Here is a 14,533-nt window from a genome sequence, read left to right as displayed (position 1 = left end):
GTTCTCATTTTCAGGTGACATTATAAACAACAAGCGGGCGGCGTTATCTCCTGCAAATTGTAACCAAACTTGTTTGTCTGGCTAAACAAAAAGTAGGACTGAGTGGACTTGTAGGTGCTAAAGTTTTACATTGTTTTATTTTTGAATGCAGTTATTTTTTTGTACATAATTCTACATTTGTAAGTTCAAGTTTCATGATAAAGAGATTGCACTATAGTACTTGTATGAGGTGAATTGAAAAATACTATTTTTTTTACAGCACAAATATTTATAATAAAAAATAAATATAAAGTGATCACTGTAAACTTTGTATTCTGTGTTGTAATTGAAATCCGTATATTTGAAAATGTAGAAAACATCCAAAAATATTTAAATAAATGGTATTCTATTATTGTTTATCAGCGCGATTAATTGTGATTAATTTTTTTAATCACTTGACAGTCCTACTTTATATGCTTGCATTCTATCCACAGTTTTCATATAGTGTATTGTAAATGGTGTCGTTTAGATCCTTGCTGCTGAAGCTATATGACAGTAAATAGTACAGTATACATTCCCCACTCCATAGCCTCCTTGGCCTAGCATACAGAACACAGGTTGCAAACAGATGCTTATGGGAAATGGGATTATTTATCTTGCAGAATGACAACAGTGAGAGGCGACGCCATGATAATAGTGAGCGAAGGCGCAATGACAACCCTGAATCAGAGACTAATGGGCAGCCACAGAATAGGGTGCAGCAAGTGGTGGAACAGGACGAAGAAGATGAGGAGTTGACATTGAAATATGGGGCAAAGCATGTGATTATGCTCTTTGCACCTGTCACACTTTGCATGGTGGTAGTTGTTGCAACCATCAAGTCTGTCAGCTTTTATACACGCAAGGATGGACAGCTGTATGTATCAAATCTTCTGATTTTTTGTATTGTCTTTGTTGGTTTGGGTCTTCTGGGAATCCTTTCCTTTACTATGTGTCTGCACATCTTCAAGTGCCTATATTATACAATTACCTTTCCTCCAGCCCAAGCCCTGGCTTGATGCTGGTCCTTCTGGAGTCCAGCAGCCCTACTTTCAGCATTGTTCCCAGCTCCAGTCAGCCTGGAGACTGATCCAGACTGGTTTCTCCTACCAGATCAGCCCAATTTTTCTTGTGCTTGCGTAAGTTAAAGGACTTACCGTGGTGAAACCTGAAGTTTCTCTTTGCTGCTTTGCCAATAATTTCAACCCTCCCTTGTAGAAGCACCTCTCTCAAGGTAATTTGTTCACCATTACTTTCATCTGAATTCTGGCCTTTGACTGAATAGTTTGTGCCTCTTGTATGATGTTTACGTGATATGGACTTAATTCTGAGCACAGACCATGAAAATTGCACTCCATTAGAAATTAAAGCTTCATTAGTGATGAAAAATGAGAGCTTAATGAACATCCATATGTATGCAGGGTTCAGGTTTGTTTATGGTGCTTGTTGACAAAGAAATAAATACATTAGCAAGAGGTGTCCAGAAATTTTCCAACTAAATTTTTCAATTTCAACAGATCTGCATTGTCCAATGGAAAAACATTTTGTGGAAACATGCTGAATTTAACAAAAATTCATTTTTGGAGGAAAAAAACTGACACAGCTTTTTGATAATGTCACAACATGTTTGGTTTGTGGCTTCAAAATAGATATTGAAAAAAATTTAAAATGTTAAGATCAGAATGAAACGTGATCTGAAATTACTATTTTTTAATTTAATTGCATTAGGAAGTCTTAAAATTTTGGTTTTGTTCTGTTTTGGAATAGATTTTGATTTTTTTTTTTTTTTTTTTTTTTTTAAACTCATGGAATTTCCCACAGAACAGAAAATCTAATTCCTCCCCTGCTGTACTCATTTTTATTTTCAGGTTGCATTTTATTGAATATCCACTAGATGGTGTATGTACAAAGGACCAAATATACTTAGTGTGATCTAATTCACATTTACTTGCATGCTATAAATCAGGAGTTCTCAAACTTCATTGCACGTGATCCCCTTCTGACAACAAAAATTACTACATGACCCCAGGAGTGGGGACTGAAATCTGAGCCCGCCCGAGCCCCACTCTTCCGGGTGGGGGGACCAAAGCCGAAGCCCAAGGGCTCAGCCCAGGGAGCCTGTAATCTGAGTCTTGCCACACAGGTCTGAAGCCTGAGGGCTTTGGCCCCGGTCCCCAGCAAGTCTAACGCCAGCCCTGGTGACCCCATTACAATGGGGTCACGACCCACTCTGGGGTCCCAACCTACAGTTTGAGAATTGCTGCTATACATAAAATAGCTTTTAAATGTTGGTTGCTCTCTTATTAAGCAGAAAATAACTCACTTTTGTAACTTTAATTTGAAAGATAAGTACTGAGATGTCAAGAGGGAAATTGGCTTTAAATATCTACATATTGATCCTGAGCTTTTATCTAGAAAACATTTATGTGGAATATGTATTGGAATTTCATTTCTTTTTTTGGTCTGTATTGTAGTATCTACACTCCGTTCACTGAAGACACAGACACTGTGGGACAGAGAGCCCTGAACTCTATTCTCAATGCTGCCATCATGATCAGTGTCATCATTGTCATGACCATACTCCTGGTTGTGCTTTACAAATACAGGTGCTATAAGGTGAGCACAGATGCAGTTAACCTTGGTAATTAATCCTGCTAACCTCCTTTTATTTCCTGAAATGTATTGTCAGGGAAAGAGCAATCATGATTAATTAAACTGGCAGCACGGACATTCACTGCTTTAGTTTTTGGAGCCTTGTTCCCCATATTGGGAGGGGAATGGACAATTTATTGTATCAGATAGTACATAGTCTTTCATGGAGTAAAAGGGGACAAGGCATGATCTTGGCATTGCCAATAATAAAATGCACTTCAACAGCAATTTTTGTGTGTGATGGTATGTCACCTGAGATCAGGACTCAAAAATATATAATGGTATTATTAATGGGAGCTCAGACTTAATCTAGATGAGGGTCACATCAACTTGCTAGAACTTGTAGTCTCCATATGTCAATGCTCCATGTTAAAGCTGCTGGTGTGGGCTGCTTTTGGCCCACTGATTGTTTTTTTTTCTTTAATATTCAATAAAGCAGGATGTGGAATAACAATGATATACTGTCTTTTAGTCAGACCCTTGAGTATCTGTGTTCTACAGTCACAGAATTAGCCTTCAAATTCACTCCTTGCCACAAAATTTAGTTACAGCTTCTGCGATTTTTTGGGAGGAGTTTCTAACCTGCATGGATGCAATGAAAAAAGTCTTTTGATAATGTTGCCACATTGTGACATCTGCCTGAGTCTGCAGGCACTCTGGAACAAGATTTATGAGGTGTTAACTTCCCCATCTATCACAATGGGGTATTGACTCAAAAACCTAACAATGATAGTTTAAAATAGATATTTAAATTATTTCAGTGCTGATCATTTTAGTAGAAGCAGCCAACTGATGTGCTTAAACCCACAATCCCAAACTGTTTTTTGGGCCTCCCCATATGCCAGAAGTCTCACCTGTGCTTACCAAGCTGCCAAAACCTCTAGCTTCCCCTTGGCCATTTCTACAGTGCAGTTGTGCACTGTCATTACAAAAATCTTTGGCACATCAGAAAGTGAATATGTAGGTTGCATAAAACTAAATTTAATGACAAAATAAATATTGGAGCTTTGGTAGTGATTTTTGCTTCATGAAAAATGTTGAATTTTTGAATTTAAATGAGGCTAACACAGTATCTCCAGGCCTCTGCACTGAAAAAATCCAGGCACCCAGTTGCTGAACATAAATCTAATTTTCTGCTGGGTATGTAGAGAATCACGGTTAGTTTATATTTCAGTGAACAGAAACAAACTTCTAGCTAAAGAATATTTGACATCCCAAATGGTGGCAGTATGGTATCTACTTTGCTCATTTGTAGTGCCTTTCATTCAGGCATTATGTCTGGGAAAACGCCTTTGAGGTAGGGAAAGTATTGTCCCAATTTTCCAACTGGAGAAATTGAGGCCCAAATGTGAAGTGTCTTGCATGAGGTTACAGAACAAATCAATAGTAGAGCTAGTCCTGATTTCAGATTCTGACTCTAACCATCAGAAATCACGCCTTCTAAGCTTATCTGAGTAGCTTCTTATTCTTTCATGTATCTTTATTTTTGCCTTAATTCCCCCATGTTTTCAGTCTGTCTAAGCAAATTCTTTTACTGCCAGAGCTCCAGATTTAATTCCCTGTATTTTGCAAACCTTGGCAACTCACTTTTATTCAGGTTTTAGCAGGCAAGCTGACTCTGTACCAACAAATCAGTTAGTGTAGGAGCCATTGTCAGGTGAGACATGGGAATGTTTTAATCAGAAGTCTAGAAACTTGCCATGACATGTTATGAAATATGTTGGATAACACTTGTCTTTCACATGAAGTGTGTTGAGAAACTTCTATGAGAAAAGGACAGGTGGTTTTGAAAACCATTTAGTGTTTGAAAAGCCATGTAATGTGAAGAACACACATTACTGGGGTGGAAAATGTTGTGATACCTAACTGAAACAATTAGGTGTATCAGTGAGGCTACTCAGGGTAGTTAAGCACATGTAAGTGTTGCAGGATTGGGGCCTTAAAGCAGTGGCTCTTGACCTTTCCAGACTACTATATCCCCTTCAGGAGTCTGATTTGTCTTGCGTACCCCCCCCCCCCCCCAAGTTTCACCTCACTTAAAAACTACTTGCTTACAAAATTAGACATTAAAAATACAAGTGTCACAGCACGCTATTACTGAAAAATTGCTCACTTTCTCATTTTTACCATATAATTATAAAATAAATCAATTGGAATATAAGTATTGTATTTAGAGCAGCATAAACAAGTCATCTGTATGAAATTTTAGCTTGTACTGACTTCGCTAGTGCTTTTTATGTAGCATGTTGTAAAACTAGGCAAATATCTAGGTTAGTTGATGTATCCCACAGAAGACCTCTGTGTACCCATGGTGGAGAACCACTGCCTTAGAGTTATGCACTTTTTGGCATTTGTTCAGTAGAGCAGACCTGGTCTTTGCTAGAATGGGACATTAGTATTCAGGCACACTGTACCTCCAGGTCTCTTCTCTTCCTAGCGAGTGGGACAGTTTTCTTTGGAGTTTTCTTATTGCTAATGTGTCTTTCTTTTAACAATAAAGTTATGTCATCTTGTCCATCAAAGTGACCTGAAAAGATTTTGTTTTTAAAAACAAAATCCACTCTTCCACTCTATCAGAATGTATGTGTAGCCTTACACGGTATTTGTAAAGCTGATCTCCCAACTTCAGCGTTCTTCCCCTTGTAACAGTTGGTGGTGACAGAAATGTGATGTCTTCCCTGCTAACAGCATTTAAAAACAGAATGCTTAATGCAAAGGAGAAAGCTGCACAGCCTTTATTTTTTTGAGAAGGCTCTATCGGATATAGAGGCCAACCTGTGAGGTTACCCAGGCTTGCCAACAAGTCTTGTTACATTGAGGTTTTTTTGTAATCTGGGATACATCGTGAAGGATGGCCCAGAGGAAGAGAAGGAATGTGGAAGAGATGCTGCACTGGCCTCTGAACACACTTTAAAAAAAAAAAAAAAATCTAAAACATATATGAAACTTGACTCTTGTTTGTTAGAAGGTTGTTGCTGAAACAGAAATAATCTCTACAAGGTAAAACATTAAATTTCATAAGAAGTTTTTATTGTTTTTAAAAATGTTTAAAATCCAATATAAACCCTTCATAGGGAGGGAAATAAAGAGAAAAACAAAGCTCCAGATCAGAAAGATTGAGTTCTCTTGGATGTATATTGTTTTGAGCAGTAAATTCTGTTCTGAATCTGACTTCAACACAGGAAGGATTTTTGTACCATTTTACTCAGTTCAAACAAGTACTAAATTACTGCTTCTGAATTGTTTATCTACAAAGAACTTTAATCTAGTTGTGGGGTCTGTGTGTTAGCTTGTGTGTGAGGTTCCTTGTCTAGAAGAAAAAATATTTTTTATATTTTATGTATTTCATACCCCATTGCACCTCAAAGGTACTCTTCTTAAGGCCAGAACTTGCCCGAAGTCTTTAACAGGTTGGAGTTTTTGACTTTTACAATTCTAGGAATCTGTTTTTCTGAAGAGACTGTCCATTCCCCTCCTTCATTACTTTTTTCCCTAGGTTTTGGATGATTTTCTACCAGTTCGATGTGGCATTTCAGAGCTTTGTTTTTTGTAATCTGGTACTTAGGAAATCTAGCATTTTGTCTTTTTGCAGCCTGTCAGTTCAGACATGATCATAGTTATAGGACTTTCCAAATTCTCTTCAATCTTTGTTTTTAGTCTGGGACATTAGTATGAAGGACTTGTCCCAAAGTATTCTCACGCCTTAAAACAAGGTTTGATTATTTTTTTCTAATGTAACTTTTTTTTTGTAAAATTAATGTATGTCTTGCTAGACTTTAATCTCAGAACACTGTTGTCTTCTTGATGTACATGGTGACGTATCAAATTGTGTAATGTGTATAGGCCACACTATTAGGTGTTTTTTATTGCATATGAAGGGCAAATACTAAAGCTGCTTACATTCATTATTCATTCATTCCTTACGCGATGCCTTATGTTAATTCTAGTTGATTTTAATATGCTAGAATTCATAAATAAAGCACTTTGACATTGTACTTTATCCGTAAGGTTACACACAGATTCTGCTAATGATTTGGAAACTGGGCTGTTCATTTCTTTAAATAGAAAAATTAATAGATTTTTTTTTCATGTATTTTACAATGCAGTATATTCTACTTTGACATCAATCCAACATTATCAAAGTGCTGTAAGTTAATATGCCAAAAATACTTTGCACTTGTACAGCACCTTTTATTCAAGGATCCTAAAGCAATTTACAATAGTTGGTTAAGTAGTGCCCCATTTTATAGATGGGTAAACTCAGGCACAGAAGTAAAGGGACTAGCCAAAAATCAATGTATCAGTAGACAGTAAGGTATGGAGCCAAAGACTTCTGAATCTCAGTCCCTTGCACTAACCACCAGGTATTAATATTTTCCTCTTGGAGAGGCTGGAGGCTGTAAGTGGTACTCTGAAAATGGGCTCAGATATTGCTGTATCTTCTGCCTATGAAATTGAACCTTTTTTTTTTTAAAAAGGCATTTTTGATAAAGATGTACCGGTAATTTAACTTTAAAATGTCAAGTTTGAAATGGAGATGTTTGTTGATGTGTCTTCCTCTTTCAGGTGATCCATGGCTGGCTTATAATTTCTTCTCTATTGCTGCTTTTCTTTTTCTCATTCATCTACTTGGGGTAAGTCTACAAGAGTTTCAGCTTCAGAATTTGTCTTCCAGACAGTCTTTGTCTCTTCACCATAAGCATATGTAAACAGTTGCCCTCATGTCACCATGGTAATTGGTAAGGGTCAGCCATGCAAAGAGCGTTTATTTGGGAACAGTCTAAAAGACTTAATCTACTGAAAGGAATCTGCTCTGCCACCGATACACACTTCTATTCTATCTAATGAAAGTTATGCACTTGCATCTACAGCAGAATAGACCCATGTTTCAAGGTTTTGTACTTGTCCTGTAAGTCAGATCCTGAAGCAGCACTTCACCACCTCATCAGGCATGGCCATTTAGCAGCATTCTGTGCCAGCAGCATGCTCGAGCACTGATTTTTTCGCAGGCCAGTGGAAGTTGCCTATGACTTGGAGAAAATATACTTGTTCCCTGCAAGGTAGTTTTTCCATTCATTGTATTCAGTAATCTCTCATATCTGATTGAGGAACATAGCTCCATCTTCAAAGGGAGATTTTTACTTTCTGGTAATGGTGGGCAGCTATAATGGTGGTGCAAACCCCAAACACACTCTTACAGTCAGCATGCTTTTCTTAGCTCTGAGTTAGCACTAGGATTTCATCCAATAGGACAAAGGTGAATGACGAACCCCAGGCTTATATTCCTGGAGAGCCATCGTAACTTTAAATTTCTTAGATATATTTATTTCAGAGAATATTTTGTTCTCTTAATTAAAAAAAAAAAAATCAGTTCATTAGGGCCCAGGACAATGTCTGATCAGCTGAAGCATTCACACTACATCCTCTTTCCCTTGCATGGTTGACATAGTGGTAGTACGTGTCTAGTTGATATTCCAGGTAGCTAATAGAGCCATTTGTATGCAAGGAAATTATTTTTTTGAAATTTTACTTACAAAATGGAAGACCATCTATAGGTTAATTAAGGTAACTACTTTGCATTGATCTCCTGTGCTGGCAGCTTTTTGATCTGTGACTGAGAAGGAAACAAGAGGGTCAATAGAAGGTTGTACTGCAGAAAACTGAATTAGTAAACCTAAAATAGTTTAAATGAAACATGCCCTGTAAAACTACCTCTTCCTCAAAAAGCAAACTGTTTCTTTGAGTCATTGTCAGATCTAATTAAGATCTAATAAAAGAACAACTTTGTCAAAATACATGGAGTGTAGAGTTTTAAAATCTAATTCTCAAGTTTGCCTTCTTTGTTTTTTGCCATTGCTTTAGGGAAACAGATGCCTGTTTTCTTTATCTAAATTCCTTTTCTTAAATGTTTTAGTGAGGTTTTTAAGACCTATAACGTTGCCATGGACTACATTACCCTCGCGCTCATGATCTGGAACTTCGGTGTGGTGGGAATGATCTGCATTCACTGGAAAGGCCCGCTCCGGCTCCAGCAAGCATATCTCATTATGATCAGTGCTCTCATGGCCCTGGTATTCATTAAATACCTTCCTGAATGGACTGCGTGGCTTATCCTAGCTGTGATTTCAGTATACGGTAAGATCCTGAAAAAAGCATAATACCAGCAATGATGGCATGCCCTCTTCCTACTTTCACTTCTTCCATCTGTTTGACCAGGCATAAAATCCAGGATCCAAACACAGGCAGGGCAAGGGTTTTGCTTTAATGTCTTACTCAAATTCCAGGGACCAGATTGTGTTACCCATGAGTTAGCTGTAAGGGAGGTCCCCCTCAAATGGCTGTTACCTCTGAGTGCCTCTGCAATACCGTCTCTGTCCACATATCCTGGACCCTATGAGGGGCCCTCCCTGGGGTCTGCAGGAAGTGCAGATGGGAGTGGAATTGGGGTAGTACAAGGGAGGAGAGGATAGGCTTGAAACCCATATTGTAGTCCTCCTTCTGGTCTCATTGACGATAACTTTTGTGTCTCCCACTCCCTCAAGGGCCTTTGGGAGCTATTGTATTTACAGAGTGAAGCAGTTCCTCGGGAGGCTGGAGCCACATCCTGGGTACAAGGGCTTCAGGTGGATAGCTGTGGCCTCCGTAGGGTCCTCCAGATACCAAGGGGGCCAGTCCATCCCCTGACAAGAACAGGGTAATCTCAGAAATTCCTCTAGGAGTTTTCCTTAGGAAAAAGTTCCTTCACACAGGAGGATCTAGTCATGGCACAGTTAAATGCTCTCCCACAGTTCAAATCAGAATAGTAGTCATTTCCTTTTCTAGACTATCATACGTTATGTTTCATACCAGAGTAGGCTGCAATAAACTATACCTAGAGATCACATAACCCGTCTCAGACAGTTATCATACACTTGTAAAGGGCACTGAAGCCCTTCCGTAGGAGTGGTACTCTGTATTTTATGGTTTTCATGATCTTGCTGTAAGGGCAGATGTGTCTCAAAGACTGATTTAGTTTACATAATAGGCCAGAATATCTAAGGTTACGGCTATGCGACAAGCTAGGAATGTGATTTCCCCTACTTGTGTACACGTTCGAGCTAGGGCGAGTATAAGTAGCAGTGAAGCTGTGATAGCATGGGTAGTGGCAGCAGAGGCTGAGCTGCGCTGAGTTCATAACCCCCGGTATAACCTCTCAGCCATACCTCCGCTAGCCGTGCTACACTGCTATTGATACTCATGCGACCAAGACAAGAGCTAGCGCAAGCATGTGTTTGTGATCACACCCCTAGCTCCTAGTGTATAATTTAAATTTCTTATAGCGAAGAGGAGGATCAATGCAAACTTACTCGTAAAGAATTTGAATTAATTTGGAAACGCAGAAGTGAATTTTATCTGCAGATAGACACGAAATCTGAAATTCCCTGATGATAGGAAAGGTGAGGGTCTGTTTTTTTTTCCCATCCATATTTGTAGAAATACAAGATTAATCAGACTTGATTAGCCCTTTGTCCATCTTGGGCCAGTATTGTCCTCAGGTACCTGATGCCTCGGAAGAGGGTGAAAATGTTCCTTACGCACGTAGTGCTAGCTGTTTGACCCAGGTTCTGAATGAGGTAGGGAGAGTCTTCCTTGGCCTTCATAGGTCAACTGCTTATTAAGCCCTTGTTTCACAGCTGGCATGAATCCAAGTGTTAGTAGTCATAAGATTTTATTTATTTCACTTTAAACAACATAACATGTTTGGACAAGACTGTCCCATCCATGTGAAATACACTCCATAACAATAACAAACAGCAGCAATTCCTGTCCAATAGAAAATAGGCAGTTATCCAATAATAATAATCTCCACCCCTCAGATTCCCCAAAGAAACCCCACACTCAGAGCACCTTAGCCTTCCCTGGGTGCTAGCCCAAGGAAGACAGGCTTCACAATGTGACTTGAAAGTCACCACATTTGGGCTATTTTCAACCTGGTAGGGGTGAATTCCACGGTTATCAGATTCTTATCTAATTCTTTTTTGGACCCAGTTGTACTTTTGACCTTCACAACATCCCTTAACAATGAGTTCCAAAGGATGACTGCATTGTGTAAAGAAGTACGTCCTTATGTTTGTTTTAAAACTGCTGCCTGTTAATTTCATTGGGTGCCCCTGGTTCTTGTTATGTGAATGAGTAAATAACACTTCCCTATTCACTTTTTCCACATCAGTCATGATATTATAGAGCTCTGACATACCCCCTCCCTCTCTTCTGTAAACTGAACAGTCCCAGTCTTTTTAATCTCTCCTCACATGGAAGCTGTTCCATACCCCTCCTCATTGTTGTTGCCCTTCTCCATACCTTTTTCAATTCTAATATATCTTTTTTGAGATGGGGTGACCAGAAATGCACGCAGTATTCAAGGTGTGGGCATACCATGGATTTAGATAGTGGCATTATGATATTTTATGTTTTTTATTGGTCTCTTTGCTAATGGTTCCTAATGTTCTGTTAACTTTTTTTTTTTTTTTTTTTTTACTGCTGGTGCACATTGAGTAGATGTTTTCAAAGAACTATCCACGATGAAGCCAAGATCTTTCTTGAGTGGTAACAGCTAATTTAGATCCCATCACTTTGTGTGTATTTGGGATTATTTTTTTCCATTGTGCATTACTTTGCTCTTAGCAACATTGAATTTTATCTGCCATTTTGTTGCTCAGTCATCCAGTTTAGATAGATTCCTTTGTAACTCTTTTCAGTCAGCTTTGGATTTAACTATCTTCAGTAATTTTATATCATCTGCAAATTTTGACACATCACATACCCTCTTTTCCCGATGATATATCAATATGTTGGATAGCACAGTTCCCAGCATAGATCCTTGGGTGATCCAGTGTTTACTTCTCTCCATTGTGAAAATTAATAATTTATTCCTACCCTTTGTTTCCCATCTTTTAACCAATTACTGATACATGAGGGGACCTTTTCTCTTATCCCATGACTTCTTAAGGCTTGTCTACATCATCCGCTGGATCGATTGACAGCAGTTGATCCAGCAGGGGTCAATTTATCGCATCTAGTCTAGACGCAATAAATCGACCACCAAGCACTCTCCTGTCAACTACGGTACTCCACCGTAAAGGGTGAGAGGTGCAGGCGAAGTCAACTGGAGAGCGTCAGCCGTCAACTTACTGCAGTGAAGACACTGCAGTAAGTAGTTCTAAGTACGTCGACTTCAGCTACGTTATTCACGTGCTGAAGTTGCGTAACTTAGATCGATTTTCTTTCCTCCCCTCCCCCCGCCCATTGTAATCTAGGCCTGAGTTTGCTTAAGAACCTTTGGTGAGGGAACTTATTAAAGGCTTTCTGAAAGTCCATGTACACTAATCAACTGAATCACCCTTGTCCGCATGCTTTGAGCTCCCTCAAATGATTCTAATATTTTGGTTAGCATGATTTCCCTTTACAGAAGCTGTGTTGACTCTTCCCCAACAAATCATCTTCATCTAGGTGTCTGATAATTCTGTTCTTTATTTTAGTTTCAAACAATTGGCCTTGTGCTCATGCTTAATGGCATGTAATTGCCAGGATCACCTTTGGAGCTTTTTTTTAAAAAATTGGCATTACATTAGCTATCTTCCAGTCATTTGATATAGAAGCTGATTTAAGCAATAGGTTAGATACCACAGGTATCAGAGAGGTATCCGTCTGTCTGGATCTGTAAAAAGCGACAAGTCCTGTGGCACCTTATAGATTGTTAGTCTATAAGGTGCCACGGGACTCTTTGTCTCTTTATACCAGAGTTATTAGTTCTGCAATTTCATATTTGAGTTCCTTCAGAACTCTTGGGTGAATCCATTCTGGTCCTGGTGACTTATTCCAAAACCTCCTCTATTGACACCTCAGACTAGGACAGTTACGCAGATTTGTCACCTAAAAAAGAATGGCTTAGGTATGGGAATCTCCTTCATGTTCTCTACAGTGAAGACTGGTGCAAAGAATTGATTTAGCTTCTTTACAACGGCCTTGTCTTCCTGAAGTGCTGCTTTAGTATCTTGATTGTCCAGTGGCTGCACTGATTTTTCTGTCAGGCTTCCTGCTTCTGCTGCACTTTTAAAAAAAAACAAAAAAAAAAAAAAAAAAATTGTTGTTAGTTTTTGTGTCTTTTTAGTAGTTGCTCTTCAAATTCTTTTTTGGCCTGCATAATTATATTTTTACACTTGACTTGCCAGAGTTTGTTCCTTTCTGTTTTCAGTAAGATTTGTCTTCCAGTTTTTAAAGGATGCCTCTAACCACCTCTTTTATTCTGCTGTTTAGCCATGGTGACTTTTTTTTGGTCCTCTTTCTGTTTTTAGTTTTTTATTTGGGGTATACATTTAGTTTGAGTCTCTATTCTGGTGTTTTAAATTTCCATGCTGTCTGGAGGCATTTCACTCTTGTGACCGTTACTTTTAATTTCTCTTTAACTAGCTTCCTCTTTTTTGTGTAATTCTCCTTTTTTGAAGTTCAAAGAAACCTATCACAGTAGCTTCCCTCCCCCTACCCTCCTTTATGAGGATGTTAACTTCAATTACATTATGATGGCTGTTACTGAGCAGTTAGGGTGACCAGATGTCCTGATTTTCTAGGGACAGTCCTGATATTTGGGGCTTTTTTTAAATATGGGCTCCTATTACACCCCAGCCCCTGTCCCAATTTTTCAGACTTGCTATCTGATCACCCTATGAGGAGTTCAAGTATATTCACCTCTTGGACCAGATCCTGTGCTCTACTTAGGACTAAATCAAGAATTGCCTCTCCCCTTGAGGGTTCTAGGACTAGCTGCTCCAAGATGCAATCATTAATGGTGTCTAGAGATTTTATCTCTGCATCCATCCTGAGGTGACGTGTTCCCAGTCAATATGGGGATAGTTGAAATCCCCCATTATTATTGGCTTTTCTTTTTATGTAGCCTTTCTGATCTCCCTGAGCATTTCACAATGCCCATCCTGGTCAAGTGGCCAGTAGTGTATTCCTACAGCTATACTCTTATGGTCACCTTTATTGATATGTATGGTTCAATGACTTCCTTTGATTTTATATTTACTTCTCTTAGTTTCATTCGTTGTCCCGTGTACAAGAACCAGAGGACTTGATGAAAAAGGGGGCTGCTCATATTTCATTATGCTGCTCATCACTTTGAATACCTCAGTCAAATCCTTGCTAATACTCCTTTTTTCTAAGTTTAATAATCCTAGTTTTTGCAAACTCTCCATATATAAATATTCACACTTTCTCTTGTTCAAGTGGGAACAGGCAGGTTGGCAGCCTGTGTGAGACTTGCACATTCTATAAAATACCTCTGTATGCTCCACTTATTTAGTCTCGAGAATCCAAATTACCTCATAAAATGTGCTTGTTCATCTGCATTTCTAACCTATGCAAAGACACAGCCTTTGCAGATTTTTCTTATCTAGTTAGTGATTATGCTGATTTGGCACTCCCTTTGTAGAACTCTCTTGGTTTAGCTTTGGACTTCTGCAAAGAAAAGCCACTGGTAGTATACACTGAGCAGAGGGATTTCAAGGCATTAAATCTGGCAGTTTCATAGTGCTGTATTTGAGAATACTGTTGACTTACAAGTCAAAGTGCAAAGACAGATAGAAACACGATTTGCAGCTGAGTGGCATTTCTTGTGGGGAGTCTCTTATTTAGCAACAATATATTTTTACACTAGCTTGTCTCTTATTAGTACCTGGAACTAGATTGTTTAATGCTATAGCACAACAGTGGCAGTTCGATCTTTTGATGTAGACAGGTCTCCATATATATTGCAGTTATGCAGCAGCATTGTAATTATGACATCTAATGACTTATTTTTAAAACTCAAGAAAAATATTGGCGG

General features: G+C 38.7%; 1 protein-coding gene across 5 annotated transcripts in view; it reads left to right on the top strand.

Annotated features, from left to right (window-relative positions):
• PSEN1 (presenilin 1) overlaps positions 1 to 14,533 on the top strand; it is a 52,976-nt gene that overhangs the window by 15,303 nt on the left and 23,140 nt on the right. For all 5 annotated transcript variants that reach the window (XM_034769246.1, XM_034769247.1, XM_034769248.1 and 2 more), the window contains exons 3-6: positions 642 to 895; positions 2,493 to 2,634; positions 7,237 to 7,304; positions 8,585 to 8,805. In XM_034769246.1, the coding sequence (XP_034625137.1) occupies positions 642 to 895; positions 2,493 to 2,634; positions 7,237 to 7,304; positions 8,585 to 8,805 (685 nt within the window). The remainder of the gene's footprint in view (positions 1 to 641; positions 896 to 2,492; positions 2,635 to 7,236; positions 7,305 to 8,584; positions 8,806 to 14,533) is intronic.

The sequence above is a fragment of the Trachemys scripta genome, chromosome 4, assembly GCF_013100865.1.
Source record: "Trachemys scripta elegans isolate TJP31775 chromosome 4, CAS_Tse_1.0, whole genome shotgun sequence".
Taxonomy (NCBI): domain Eukaryota; kingdom Metazoa; phylum Chordata; order Testudines; family Emydidae; genus Trachemys; species Trachemys scripta.
The sequence above is the reverse complement of the archived record's forward strand: the minus strand, read 5'-3'. Positions and strand labels throughout refer to the sequence as shown.